This window comes from Heterodontus francisci, chromosome 7, assembly GCF_036365525.1.
Source record: "Heterodontus francisci isolate sHetFra1 chromosome 7, sHetFra1.hap1, whole genome shotgun sequence".
NCBI lineage: Eukaryota > Metazoa > Chordata > Chondrichthyes > Heterodontiformes > Heterodontidae > Heterodontus > Heterodontus francisci.
In genome coordinates this window covers 37,569,492-37,583,901 of record NC_090377.1, presented here as the reverse complement: position 1 = coordinate 37,583,901, position 14,410 = coordinate 37,569,492, and the positions used below count along the sequence as shown (strand labels likewise).

At 44.8% G+C, this 14,410-nt stretch overlaps 1 protein-coding gene across 4 annotated transcripts in view; it reads right to left on the bottom strand.

Annotated features, from left to right (window-relative positions):
- Positions 1-14,410, bottom strand: part of LOC137371926 (low-density lipoprotein receptor-related protein 1-like) — a 1,827,029-nt gene that overhangs the window by 988,749 nt on the left and 823,870 nt on the right. For all 4 annotated transcript variants that reach the window (XM_068035008.1, XM_068035009.1, XM_068035010.1 and 1 more), the window contains exon 12: positions 13,301-13,481. In XM_068035008.1, coding sequence (XP_067891109.1) covers positions 13,301-13,481 — 181 coding nt within the window. The remainder of the gene's footprint in view (positions 1-13,300; positions 13,482-14,410) is intronic.

The following is a 14,410-nucleotide window of genomic DNA, read 5'->3' as shown; positions in this document are numbered from 1 at the left end:
TGGTTTATTTGGATTTTCAGAAGGTTTTCGACAAAGTCCCACGTAAGAGATTAGCATGTAAAATTAAAGCGCATGGGATTGGGGGTAGTGTATTGCGATGGGTAGAAAATTGGTTGGCAGACAGGAAACAAAGAATAGGGATAAATGGGTCTTTTTCCCAATGACAGGCAGTGACGAGTGGAGTACCGCAGGGATCGGTGCTAGGACCCCAGCTATTCACAATATACATTAATGATTTAGATGAGGGAACTAAATGAAATATCTCCAAATTTGCAGATGACACAAAACTGGGTGGGCGGGTGGGTTGTGAGGAGGATGTAGAGAGGCTTCAGGGTGATTTGGACAAGTTAGGTGAGTGGGCTAATGCATTTCCATGACTGCCTAGGTGTCTTTGTTGTTGTTGAGGTCTGCAGGGGGAGGGTTAGATTTAATTAGCCCTAAGTGAGAGTTCTGCTCATGGGCGTTAGCAGTGGGCGGTTTTATTCTGCACTTTCGGTTAGTGCTTTGATGAGTCATGCAAGGGCTTTTCACATTAGAGGATGGTTGGTTCCCTTTTCTCCTGACTATCGGGGTGGATTCCTTGCTCGTCTTCTCTTTGTCCTCTGGGACACTCCTATTTGCAGGTATTTATTAAGATTTTGCTGCACTCCACTGCAACACTTTGACTAGGTGAGGCATCACCCTCACGGTTTCTCTGCCTTCTTGGGGACTTTCTTTGTCTCTGCAGGTTCCTGTAAATGCTGTGTCTGCATTCATATTGGAGGATGTGGGGGTCTAACTTTTCAAATATTTTGGGGTTGGCTGACCAGACAACAGGGGTTTCCATTTGGGATTCCTCTTGGACTCCCTTTAACCTGCCCTCTTTGTCCCTTTTTCCCCATTCCTTTTTAACCTGTTACCAGCCTTGTGCCTGCTTGCCCCTTTTGTTCTTGGCAGGGGTCCCTCACAGTTCACCAGCCCTCTGCTGGAGGGTCCTCCAAACATCGATATAGCACTTAGGGGTGCAGATTTTACTGTAGGTTGGGGTTTCCCCTCAACCTGGCACATAGGGCAACTCCTACAGTACTCCACCACATCTTTGTGGAGTTTTGGCCAGTCAAACCATTGTCTTATGCTGGCTTTGGTTTTTTGTATACCGACATGTATAGCCACTGTAGTCTCGTGGGTCATTCTTAATATTTCTTTCCGGTACCTCTGTGGCACCACTAACTGGTGAACCACTGTCCACTCCTTGCTCTCAGGTCTGTGAGGAGAACTCCACTTCCTCATCAGTACCTCTTTCTTTAGATAGTAGCAGTCAGGGACTCTCTCTGCTTTCATTTCAGACTGAGCAGCCTGGGCTAACCCTCTCAATACAGGGTCAGCTCGCTGAGCCCCAGCTAGGGAAGATCCATTGAACTCATTCCCTGGGTCTTCTAACTTTCCAAAGGAAGTCTCAGATGGACAGACCTCATGGTCATCTGCCTGCAGTGCCAATACATTCAGGGCAACTGCAGGGGACCGTCTCCTGCCACTTCCCTGTCTCTCTGACCTCCTGCGGTCTTTTTTTCACTACTGGGGAAGCTATCACCTTCATGCCCGCCAGATCATTGCCTAGGAGCAGGTCAACCCCATCCACAGGCAAATTAGGGACAATCCCTACTGTCACTGGTCCCGAAACTAGGTCACACTCCAAGTGCACCCGGTGTACAGGTACAGACATACACTGCCCTCCAATACAATTCACCACCATTCTGGTGTTCACTGCATTCTCTGGGAGAAAGGTCAAGCCTTTTCCTAATAAAAGGGATCTAGTGGCCCCTGTGTCCCTGAGAATTACTATGGGCTTGCTTGCTCCACTCCAGGGGTTTGGGGTCACTCTCCCTTCATTCACAAAACCCTGATAACCTTCAGGAATCCTATTAAATTTTCCTGCACTTACAGTGGTAAGCTTCCTGGGTCTCTCTCTTACTGCAGTTAAAGCCACAGTTCTGCTGTGCTTTCTATCAGGGTCCCTTCTCCTTCCCTGAGTGGGTGTGCCCTGATTAACCCTACAGGTTTTCCCTTTAGTTTCCAACAGTTAACTCTTAGATGCCCTGCTTTATTACAATGGATGCACACAGGTCTCCGGGTCTCACTCCTACTTACAGCATCCTCCTTTTTGGCTGCAGGAGGGCCTCCTCTTTCTCCTGCTTTTCTTTCCCTCCCAGGACTGCTTGGGATTCAATCACCTTCCCAGCCTTTATCCTTTCCAGATTTCCAATTGTAAGGCAAAGACATCAATCAAACAGGTTTTCTTAGATTTCTAACCCTGTTTCTGCTTTTTCAGATTCAAGGAAAAAATGTTTGGCCACTAGCCTTAGGAGTTCAGACTTTCTAGCCTTGGCACGGACAGTGATCCCACACTGCTCAGCCACTTTTCTGAACTCCTCCATGGACAGTCTTTTTAACATATCCCAAGTTACCTCACCCTGGCTTGGGGAGCTAATGACTTCAGCCACAGACATGTTGGTATTCTACCACACACAACCACAAGAAAACCTGTAATGAAATCTTTTCACTTTTTGATTGGGATCAATTTGGCTTTCCACTTCCAATTTCTCTCGTTTGTCTGTGGGTCGAATCCAGGATGCTAGACCCCAAATTTCAGTTACGATCAGGTGAGAAAGGGGTCTAGTGGTTGCCTCTCAGTCTTTGCCTGGTTTAACCGTAACAGGCTTTAATTTTAAAAACACCATATTTTAGCTCCCCCTCACCCCCACCTCAGTAAATCCTTATTCACTGCTTTCCAATTGTAAGGCAAAGAGATCAATCAGACAGGTTTTCTTAGATTTAAACAAGAAAAGTTGAAGTTTATTCACCTTAAACTCTAATTCGTTTAATGACTACGAGTACATGACGCGATCACGCTAGCATGCATATGCGATAAACACAGATGCAGATAGAGACAGAAAAGGCAGAAAGAATAAAGGGGAAAAGTTTAAGACAATAGCTGGGTTTGAATTACAGTCCTTTGAGTTCAATGTGGATTCTTTGGTTGCTGATAAGTCTTGCTGTTGATTGGGGCCCAGTGCACACTTTAACTTGTTTCAATGTAGGAATCTTCCCTCTCTTGAGGTTTTAGCGACTTCAGTGGGTCCAGAGGTTTATGAGAAAGCGAGAGAGCGCCAGCCAGGAGAGAGGCTCTCTTGTTCCAGGTTCAGTTGCAATCAGCAATCTGTCTTCAAACTGTCCTGTGTCTAGTTCTAAAAAAGCCTGGGCCAGTAGGTTAGTCATGTGACCAGCTGGTTTAACCACTCCTGCGTTTGTGGATTCTCCATCTTAGCAGAAACTGGAATGTGAGCTTTTTTAGACCTTTAATGTCTGGTGATCAAAATCCATTTGGGTTAATTGGACCAGGGAGTTGTTGCTTTGTCTCTCTAAGCATTGTCTCTTAGTATTCAAATGTCCTCCAGCCAAATGTCTGGTGATCTCTGTAAACAAGTCATTTCTTCACTCCAGCAACAGTTTAAAATTAATGTTCATGTGACAAAATTAATATGCCTCATTCTTGGCAGTTGAGGGTCGTCATGACACTCCCACTGTCAATTGTACTGACAAAACCAAAGTGCTCTTTTATGCAGACCTGCATTTTGTACTGGCAGCTGTCCCAAAACTAGACAAATTAATTCTACTGGGAGATTTTAATGCCAGAGTCAGACGCAACTACACCATCTGGAAGGGCACCATCGGGAAAGAAGGAGTGGGGAAATCAAATGCCAACAGTCTCCTCCTCCTTACCAAGTGCACTGAATATGGGCTGACTATTAAAAACACACACTTTCGTCAGAAAGATAAATACAAGACAACATGGAAGCATCCCCGATCCAACAAGCATTGGCACCTCCTGGACTATGTCATTGTCTGAGCTCAGGATAGGAAGGATGTGCATATTACCCAAGCCATCCAGAGTATAAACAACTGCAGAACAGCTTACAGACTCGTACGCTCCATGCTGAGCATATGCCTGACACCCAGACATCGAAGATCCTCAAAGATTTAACACCTATACTCTCCAGGATATAAAAACCAGAGCACAATTCCCATTGCAATTTTCTTCCTGTCTCGCTCTCTCCGGGTCCAATGATGAAGGACTTTGGGACAAGATCAAATCTGTGACCCAAGAGACATGTGGCCAGATCATCGGGTTTGAACTCACAGTCACCAAGACTGGTTTGACGAGAATGATAAAGAAATATGCAAAATTCTCATCAAACCTTCTTTTTATGTCAAAGTAAGCCTGCATACAGCAGAAACAGCAAGAATATTGACTATTCAAATCTGAAGCTCCGAAAGTAATACGTGTCATCAAGAATAAGTGGTAGGTAGCGAAAGCCAATGATTTTCAATGCTAGGCAGACTGGCATGACATGCACAGCTTCTTCCAGGCCACCGAGACCATTTATGGACTAAAAACAAATGACCCATCCCCCCCTCTGAGCTGAGTATGGCATTACTCTTCTCAAAGATGATGCAGCCATCCGAGACCATTGGAAGAAGCACTACCGGAACCTTCTCAATCAGGAGTCTATAGTAGCAGACAAAACTATCAAAATAATCCCTCAACAGCTTGAGAGATCAAATTTGGGCATAGTGCCAGCACTTGTTGAGATACTAAAGACTATCCAACAGATGAAGAACAACAAGGCGTGTGCTCTGGACAATATTCTTACAGAGATCTATAAAGCTGGTGGTCATGAACTCTCATTCACTTCGCGGACCTTTTTTCAAAAATCCGGGAAGAAAAGCTACTTCTGCAATTGTCTCACTTTTCAAGAAGGGTGATAAATCTATTTATGGGAACTGTAGAGACAAATCCCTCCTCTCCACTGTCAGGAAGATTCTCACATGAATCCTCCTGAACCGTCTCCTACCTGTCAGCGAAGACATCCTTCCAGTGACCCAAGTGGCTTCTAGCCATCCAGGGGAACAACAGTCATGATCTTTGTCCCTCAACAAATTCAAGAAAAATGTCTGGAACAATGCAAAGAGCTCAACATGGCCTTTATTGATCTGTCAAAGGCACTTGACTCCAGGAATCATGAAACCCTTTGAAAAGTTCTCCAGATGGATGTCCAGCAAAATTTATTACTATTCTGCGACTTCTGCATGACGATATGACAGAAACCTTCCTTTGCAATGGATTGGAGACTGAACCCTTTCATATCTGGACAGGCATCAAGCAAGGCTGTGTGATTGCCCCTACTCTCGTCACTATGTTCCTCAGTCTGGTCATGGAACTCATTCATGACCTACTTCCACAAGGGGTCATAATTGAGTTTTGACTCAATGGGAAGATTTTCAACCTCAACAGGCTAAGAGCCAAGACTATGTTAACCCTCCAAACTTTAGTTGTAGAGCCCTGATCAAACTCTATCTGGATTACTGCCTTCAGTTTTAGTCACTAAATGTCAGAAAAGATATCTTGAACTTGGAAGAGGGACAGCACAAATTCACCAAAATGATACCGGGGCTAAATGGGTAAAATATAAGGACAGGTTGCATAAAATTGCAATGTCTCCCTTGAGTTTAAAAGGTTGATGAGTGATCTAGTTGAGGTGTTAGAAATGATAAAAATACTAGATACAGAGAAACTATTTCCTCAGGTGGGGGAACCCAGAACAAAGGGGCACAATCTTAAAATTAGAGCTAAACCATTCAGGCATGAAATAAGAAAGCACTTATTCATCCAAAAAGGAGTGAACACATAGAGCTCTCTCCCACAAAAGTCTATGGATGCTGGTTCGATTTAAAATTTTCAAGACTGAGATCGACAGATTTTTTTGGGGGAAGAGTATAGGCGATTATTTTCAAAATGATGAGGAGCTAGGACAGAATAGGTAGGGAAGAACTATTCCCATTGGCGGAAGGATCCAGAACCAGGAGACACCAATTTAAGGTGATTGGCAACGGAAACAATGGCGACACAAGGAAAAATGTTGTTACGCAGTGAGTGGTTAGAATCTGGAATGCACGACCTGAGAGTGTGGTGGAGGCAGGTTTAATCAAGGCATTCAAAGGAGAATTGGATAGTTAGCTGAAAAGAAAAAAATTACAGGGTTACGGGGAAAAGGCGGGGACTGGGACTATGGGAGTTTCTCTTGCAAAGAGCCAGCATAGACACGAGCAGCCAAATGGCCTCCTTTTGTGCTGTAACTATTTTAAGATTCTAAAATATAGGTCAAAGGCTGGTAAATGAAGTTGAGGTATAGATCAGTTATGATCTAATGAAATGGTGGAACAGGATCAAGGGGCTGAATGGCCTATTCTTGCTCCTTGATGGAGATAATATATAGCAAGTGTAAATGTGACCTTTCAGCTTTAGCTCATTTCCAATTCTATAGACTGCTTTTAGAAATACAAATGCCAACTGAAATATGTAGACATGTCGCACATTGTAGTGAAAGTAGTTTACATTTAGTTTATTTACCAGGCTGGCATTGTGAAATAGAAGCTGGAACACTGCCTAAGATCAAGGCCATGGGTGACTTTGGCTGGATCAGATTCAAATCAAATTTTACACCTAAAAATTTTTATTTGCAGTCTATTTAGGTGAAGTTCCTCCAAAGTTTTACCATTTCTTTTTACAAAATACAAAATCTCAGTTGATTTTCTACATCTCATGAAACAGGTGAAATGTCAACTAATCATGTAAATATATGGGTGATTTTCTTTTGATATCAATGTGCATGAAAAGCCTGCAGGTAGCAGCTGAGATCTTGATCAGTCATAGAGTGAGACCTCAGGATTTTGATAACATCCATAGGATATAGGCAAAAAGAAAACAGCTATTCCATGGATCTTTGGGCTGCATGCGGGGAATAATCATGAAACTTGAAGGAAGCTTTATCTACCAACTGTAAGATGGAAACCAAAGAATGAGGGACAAGTGCTGGGTCCCATTTGATTAATATGTAGAGCTGGTGTTCTTGCTCTACTCAGGAGTTAAGTGTTTTCATTTTGATGCTGAAGCTTTTTCCTTCACAGTTTTACAAACAAAAAAACCCCACTTCTGACATATTGCAGATTGGTGCTTATTTCTTGGCATCTAAGTAAATAGATAAAAACAGTGATAAGTGCTGCCTGAAGCTGGATTTATGTCTGTCATGGCATTTGCACTTGTAAGAAGAAAATTTTGGAAATGATTCTCAAGAATTCGAGCCCTTCCAGGCACTCTGCCAAGCCCAGTGCTCTACTGACAGCATATGAAGAGCTGTAAAATTACAAGGCTGGTACAAGTACTTTACTTGTCACTAGCATTAGATGAAATTATTTTTACTGGTAGTTCCAGTAGCATTAAGTGCCATTAAGTGCATCAAGAGGAATAGTTGGGACAAAGTAACTTGGAGTATAATTATCAGAAGGCCACAAATAAAACCTGGAAACAGCCACTTCCTGTGGGGGTGCTCACTGTTATATTGAGCAAGCTATTTGGAAACGGTATTTCATAGGACAACAATTCATTTTAATAAATCCTGTAAAATGAAGCAATCTAAGTTTCACAGATCGACCTAAATATTCTTAATGTTAGAAATTAACTATATTCATTAAAATGGTCCACAAAGTGGAAAAACCCCCAATGTCTCAACAGGTAAATACACTATCTGTTATGGTAATGAGGCAGTGGTGCAGGGGTGGGGGAGTTGGTGGTGGAATTTTCAAGTTTGCTATGTGGACAGTAACTGAGCATAGTAGATCACGCTGTTCCATTCAAATCAATGGAACACAAATCAGGCAAGAACTATAAAGGGTGGGTGATCTGTTCAGCCAGGCTACCTTCCAGGTTGCAAAATTAAACGTGATCCCTTGGATGATTCGGTCCCATGTTTGGTCTGGGCTAAGTTAACTGATTTTTCATTCTGGTCAGAAATAAAGAAAGACTTGCATTTATGTATAATATAAAAACAGAAAATGTTGGAAATACTCTGAAGGTTGGCAGCATCTGCGGAGAGAGAAGCGGAGTCAATGCTTCAGGTCAATGACCTTTCAAACAGCTCGCACCACACTCACTGACACACTCCTCTCTCTCTTGCAGGACTAAGTGATGCACAGCTGGAGGCAGCAGTATCTAACTAGTAGGGGACAGTTAGGGCTGCATGTCCTCATCACAATGGAGGAGGCAGTGCTCTCCATCATTGGAACAGCCATAACTGAAGCCACGGACAGCGGTGAAGCTGAAATCAGCTAGTATGCGCAGACCTAATCCTCCTCCTCACATCACACTTCCCTTAATCCCACAATCTCTTCTGATTTGCAAGTTGCAGATTGTCTCAGCTTGCTTTCCATTTCTTTACCTTGTGCCTTTCTCCTTTCAGATACTCAAGAACTGCAACCTGGCCAGGCAGTGGTGCAGAAGCAAAGAGTGGAAGAGGAAGAGGAGACTGACGACAAACAAACACAATCACTCGATCTCACACTTGCAACCACCAGCTCAGATTCTGGCGCTGTGCCTGGAATTTTATGCCCTCCCCCAAAGAGTGGGCTGGTGGCAGTGGGAGGGGGCCGTAAAATGGAGTGGCACTCGGGGGGAGGGGGCCTTCCTGACCCGGTCCCACCTCCGCCGCCATTTTACATGGAGTGGCAGTGGCAGCAGCAAATGGCCCACCTGCCCCAGGCCAATCAAGGCCCTTAAGTGGCCAATTAACAGCCACTTAAGGGCCTCCACCCACTGCCACGGGGATTTTACAGATGTCAGGCAGGCAGCCGATAGCTCAGAAAAGCTGCCTGATAAAAGTAGGCCACTTTCTGACAGCTTGGGAAGGGGCCCTCCTGATCAGGCAACCTGTGCTGGACAGAGGGCCTCACACGATGCCCCAACCGCACCCAACATCCAACACACCCCCCACCCCCCAATCGACTCCCCACTTGCCTCGCCAGGGCCTGACCGATCGCCCTCGGCGAGGTCCCAAAAACTTACCCGTTCTCTGGTACTCCCCAACATCTTCATTCTTCAGCTGGATTGCAGTCTCAGCAGTGGCCCACTGATTGGCCGGCAGCTCCATTCGGCAGCACTTCTTGCCTCAATGAGGTGGAAGTCCTGCCCAAGACCAATTAAGGGCCTGGGGATCGTAAAATCTGGTCTGGATCCCCAGGCCCGGCGGAGCAGGGATCTCCACTGACTTTTGCATAGGTGGATGGCTCCCCTCCGGCCAGCGTAAAATTCTGTCCTGTGTGTATTTTAGAGGGGAGCTTAGATGTGGGATCTGCAAATGTTCAGACACTGGGCACGAATTGCCTGCAGCAAGGGCAGGGGAAAGGGTAGTGCAGGTTCCAGTTCACTGAAGGGTGATGTCACACACAAGCGCTGCTGCAGCTGAGGACTTTGATGATGCAGCGTACAAAAAAAGGTTTAATGCATTGGTAGCGCTGCCAGAAAGCCTGTGTGCAATGTCAAGGAGGAGTCCGGTGCCATCCTGCAAATGGCTTTGCGCAAAGCTTGTTTCCAGTGTAGAGGCAGTTAGCATCTCCATTATCACACTTTTAGACCGAAACATGATGCAGCTGATGTCTCAACTTCCATTGCAGCACAAGCAGAAGCCACTCAACATCTGAGTGCTGCAGTCGAAGGTCAGAATGAAATCACGCAAGCTCTGATTGCAGCCACTCAGGGCCATGTTGCTGCCATGATGGCTGGGTATATCAGTGCTCAAAGGGCCTGCAGGATCTCACAGTAGTCCCGCAATCTGTCATTAAATACATTGCTAGGACTGCTTAGGCACCGCTCCCGGGAGTGGCAGTCACTCTGTGGAGCATGAACCTGCCACCTCTCTCAAGAGGCATTCAGCCTCCCATCGTTGTCACTCCAACAGTGCCCTAGCTGTTGCCTCTCAGCCAGCCAGTCCAGACTACTACCACCCATGCCAATGCCATGCAGTACAAAGCCAGGTCTTCTAGACCAGAGCTGCACGAGGTGGTTCTGCAAGGCCATCTGCAGCCTGCCTTGGTGAAAGTCGGCAGCGTTTCTTCACTATGCTGCTCAAAGAGGGAGGAAGAGGAGGGGAAGAAGGGCACTCAGAAGGAGGCCATATCCACTCAGGGCCTTTGGTGAGCAATTTTCATACCTCAATGTCAGTGGGAGACATTGTGTGAGATGTCTCTGTTTTGCTGCAACCACTGAGGTAGCACTGCGTAGGAGGACTAGGCCACACAAAAGCACAAAGAAGACAGACAGTAATGGAATGAACAAATGTGATTAGTTGACATTTGTATGGAATTTGGTTATAAAGTTGGATCAGAATGTTTAGAAATAGAATATTTGTTTTGCGATGGCGTTTAGAGCATTGTGACCAAAAGGATTCTGTGATAGTCATTTACAGAGGAAAGGTAATGTGTGAGACTGTTTTTGAATGGGGAATTAGAATTGCATTCGCTGGTATCACAGGCAGATGAACTGATCATGGATAGCCTGGCCAGTAAGGGGCTGTGTTGGTTGCCTCCTCCTGCTACTCCTCCTGCTCAGCTGCTCACTGTATATCTGGTGAAAAGGGCCATACCATCTTGATTGCGCAGGATGCAGCAGACCTCAATGAATCATGAAATGCTATCTGGAGAGTACTCCAGAACAGTCCAGGCAGCAGAATCATAGCTTGAGCACCCACATGGTCTACTTGATCCCATTATGTCTAGAAGCACGTCTCTTGTAATTTGCAAGCTGTGTGCCAGACTCATGAACCAAGTCATCAGTGGATAGTCCTCATCACCCTGCAGGGTGATGTGGGTGCAGTCAATGGCTCCCTGCATCATGTAGAAACCAGCAGTCCTAACGAAGCCACATCCTTGCTTCACCCACTTTTCTCTGGCAAGAGAGAATGAAATGTATTCATCTCTCCTTGGATTGAGAACAAGAGTGGACGGCGAACTGTGAGATGCTGGAAATGTCACCTGTTCCGGCCTGGATGGAGCGTGGCGTGAAAAGATTCATGGCTGTGGTTAACATCATAGCTACTGGCAATGGCATCCTCGCCCTGCTCTGAGCTTGCAGGTCTACCTGCAACAGGTGACAGATTTCAGTGAGCATCTCCTCAGCAAAACAGAGACATCTCACACACTGTTCTCCACCGAAATTGATGTAGGAAAATTGCTCACTGAAGGCCCTATGTAGATGTGGCCTCTTGCTGAGAGCCCTTCTCCCCATGCTCTTCCTCCCTCTTTGAGCAGCTTAACCTTTTTTGTGACACTTCTACTTATTCTCCCTGTCATGCAACAGACCAAGGGGGATTGATACTACAGCACCCATGACTGGGAATAAGTGGTCTGAGCAGAACACTCAAAGTGGGAGCCAAGGCCTTCACCACATACCAAACCATTCACTATAGTTTTCAGCAACTTTAAGTAGCAGTACAAATCTCCAAACACTTCTACTATGTCAGCAACCGTCAGTAGAAATTAATCATCAACAAAGTTGAAAGTGCTTGATGATTCCTTTAAATAGGACTGATTGGGTCTCCTTCCTGCTGCTGTGTGAGATTAAGAAACGGTATTATCTGGAGTGTTGAGGTCGAAAATGGTACAGCTGCTGTCAAACCAGCGTTACACACTGACTGACGTCAGGATCTGCCTACTCTTCACACTTCTGCCACACGCACCCATTGCCCACACAAACAACTTATCCAAAATGCCTTCCAGCACAGCCTGCATCAGAAAGGTGCATACATGACACAAATACCATTTTCGACCTGAAACACACCCACAACTCCAAAGATATGAATGATACACAACCATTCAGGACAAAGCAACCTGCTGGATTGGCAGCCCATCCACAAACATTCACTCCCACCACCACCGATGCACAGTGGCAGCAGTGTGTACCATCTACAAGATGCACTGCAGCAATGCACCAAGGCTACTGAGACAGCGCCTTCCAAACCCGCGACTTCTACCACCTAGAAGGACAAGGGCAACAGTTGCATGGGAACACCACCACCTGCAAGTTTCCCTCCAGGCCACACACCATCCTAACTTGGAACTATATTGCCGTTCCTTCACTGTTGCTGGGTCAAAATCCTGGAACTCCCTTCCGAACAGCATTGTGGATGTACCTACCCGACATGGACTGCAGTGGTTCAAGAAGGCAGCTCACCACCACCTTCTCAAGGGCAATTTGGGATGGGCAGTAAATGCTGTACTAGACAGCGATGCCCACATATCATGAATGAATTTAAAAATTCCAACAAATGTTCCTTAGCTCTAACCTCAGATATAAACCTCTACTGCACCAATTCAAGCATGGAGCTATATCCAACCATAAATAGGCACCTTCAGGGCAGAGGGAGGAAACTGAAGAGAAAGAAATGATTTGAAAAAGTCAGGAAGCAGCATGAAATGAGGGTCCTGTTCCTTTGCGGATGGCTGACAGCTGTCAAAGTCAGGCACTAGACCCCTTAGATATTCTAATAAGGGGCCTAATGCCTGTCTTGGGACCCAAACGGGGAACTAATTTACACTAAACATAGGAGGTCTACTGTGTTAAGGATTACCAGGTCTACATGCAGCCTAACTTGCACTCCAGAAAGAGGCTGCCACCAAAAAGCTAAGTTATTTCTTAAAATACTTATCTGAGTACGAACTGCTCCTCTCAATTCCACATTAAAACCATGGGCCACCGCTAGCTACATCTTGCCCGCTTGCGATTGTCTTCTCTCCCATTACAGACTTACCCTAGATCCTTGGCCGCAATTCAGCTGGCCGATCTTGCTGGCACCCCACCCGTGGCTGACAAGCTGCCTCTGGTGCTATGATGGATGTTTGCAGCTCACTGGCAGTTTAAAAAAATGAGTCGAGCAGACCAGTTTGCCTCTTTTGGCATGTGGAATGTGCACTGCACCTAAATTGTGCCCTACCTCATGGGTGATCCAATTTCTAGGGCAATAAGTCAGCCTGGCTGACATCCCACTGCCTTTAGTATGTAGTTTGTGCTTCTACTTGTGCAGCTGGACTGGAATTGCTGTTTAATACCTCCTGTTTCCATTGTAGTTTGTGCCTATAAAAAGGACTGTTTAAGGAAATGGCAGATTTTATAGGTAACATTATATTAAACTCTAAAAATCTTGGAAATAATAATTGCTCATTTGCAGATTTACAGTGGATTTCCTGTAGGTCGATGATGCTAACAAAAACCTTTTACTAAGCAATAACAATATACAATCTGTATTAAATGCAGCTGCCCCCCAGGGGTATCATATGTATTTCTCATTTTATTAGGCAAAAAGCTATTGCGAGTGTAGGTTTACTAATTATACCATCAGATTGAGTTTCCCTGATGTTTGTTAAAGAAAGCACTCACCCATGTAAAGGATCCAGAACTATTGCTCTTGGATGTGACATTTCACCTTCTACCAAGGTCTTCCTGGTCTGAGAAGCCTTCTCCAGTCTTGCGACACTTATAGTCTTCTTGTAACTATCATCTGTCCAATACAAGTTATTTCCAATCCAGTCCACAGCGATACCTTCAACATTATTCACACCTGGAAGTTAAAAGTAAAAATGTTGATGACGCTCGGGAGATAAAATGACATCAAGTTGGCAAGTCAGGTTAAGTCTTTTGTGCGTCTCGTCAGGCCTGTGACCACCTCCTGACCTAGGTTAAAATCAGAGCAACAATTCCTATGCATAGAATGTATAGATTATGCATAGCTTTGGTGATGTTTTCATCAACACTGTTCAAGTAGTTATCTCTCATTGGTTCAAAGACGATAGTACACAGCAAGATAGTATGAACATAGGTTAGCTACCTAATATTTAGCATTATTGGGTTGGACATATGTGATTTCACTTCCTTGGTAGCATTTTGGTGATGGTCTCAGGCATTGCCAGTATTGGCTTCTTTCTCACACTAGAGGAAAAACTAAGAGGCATTGTTCAAAAATAACTGCCACTTACACAGAAATTTAAAAAAAAGAAAATGCTGAAAACACTCATTGTTGGGAACATGACACATTTTATGAACCAAGCAGTTGGGATCATATATCCCATAAAGTCTGCCTCTTTCTGGTGACTGCAACCCTCTGCTTTCCTTTCTTGCAGAAAGATACCTAATTTTTTTATGAACACATTTTTAAAATTCACTCTTGGACTATGGGTGTAACTAACAAGACCAACATTTACTGTCTATCCCCGATTGCCCTTGAGAAAATGTTGGTAAGCTGCCTTCTTAAAGTGCTGCAGTCCGTGTGATGAAGGTAGCTCCATAGTTCTGTCAGGTAGAAATTTCCAGTATCTCAACTCAATGAAAATGCAGAAACAACACCAATATATATCCAAGTCAGGATGGTGTGTGACTTGGAAAAGAGCCTGCTGACCTTTTCCTTCTACACAGTACATAGGAACATAGGAAAATGGAAAATAGCAGCAAGAGTAGGCCATTCTGCCCCTCGCGCCTGCTCCACCATTCAAC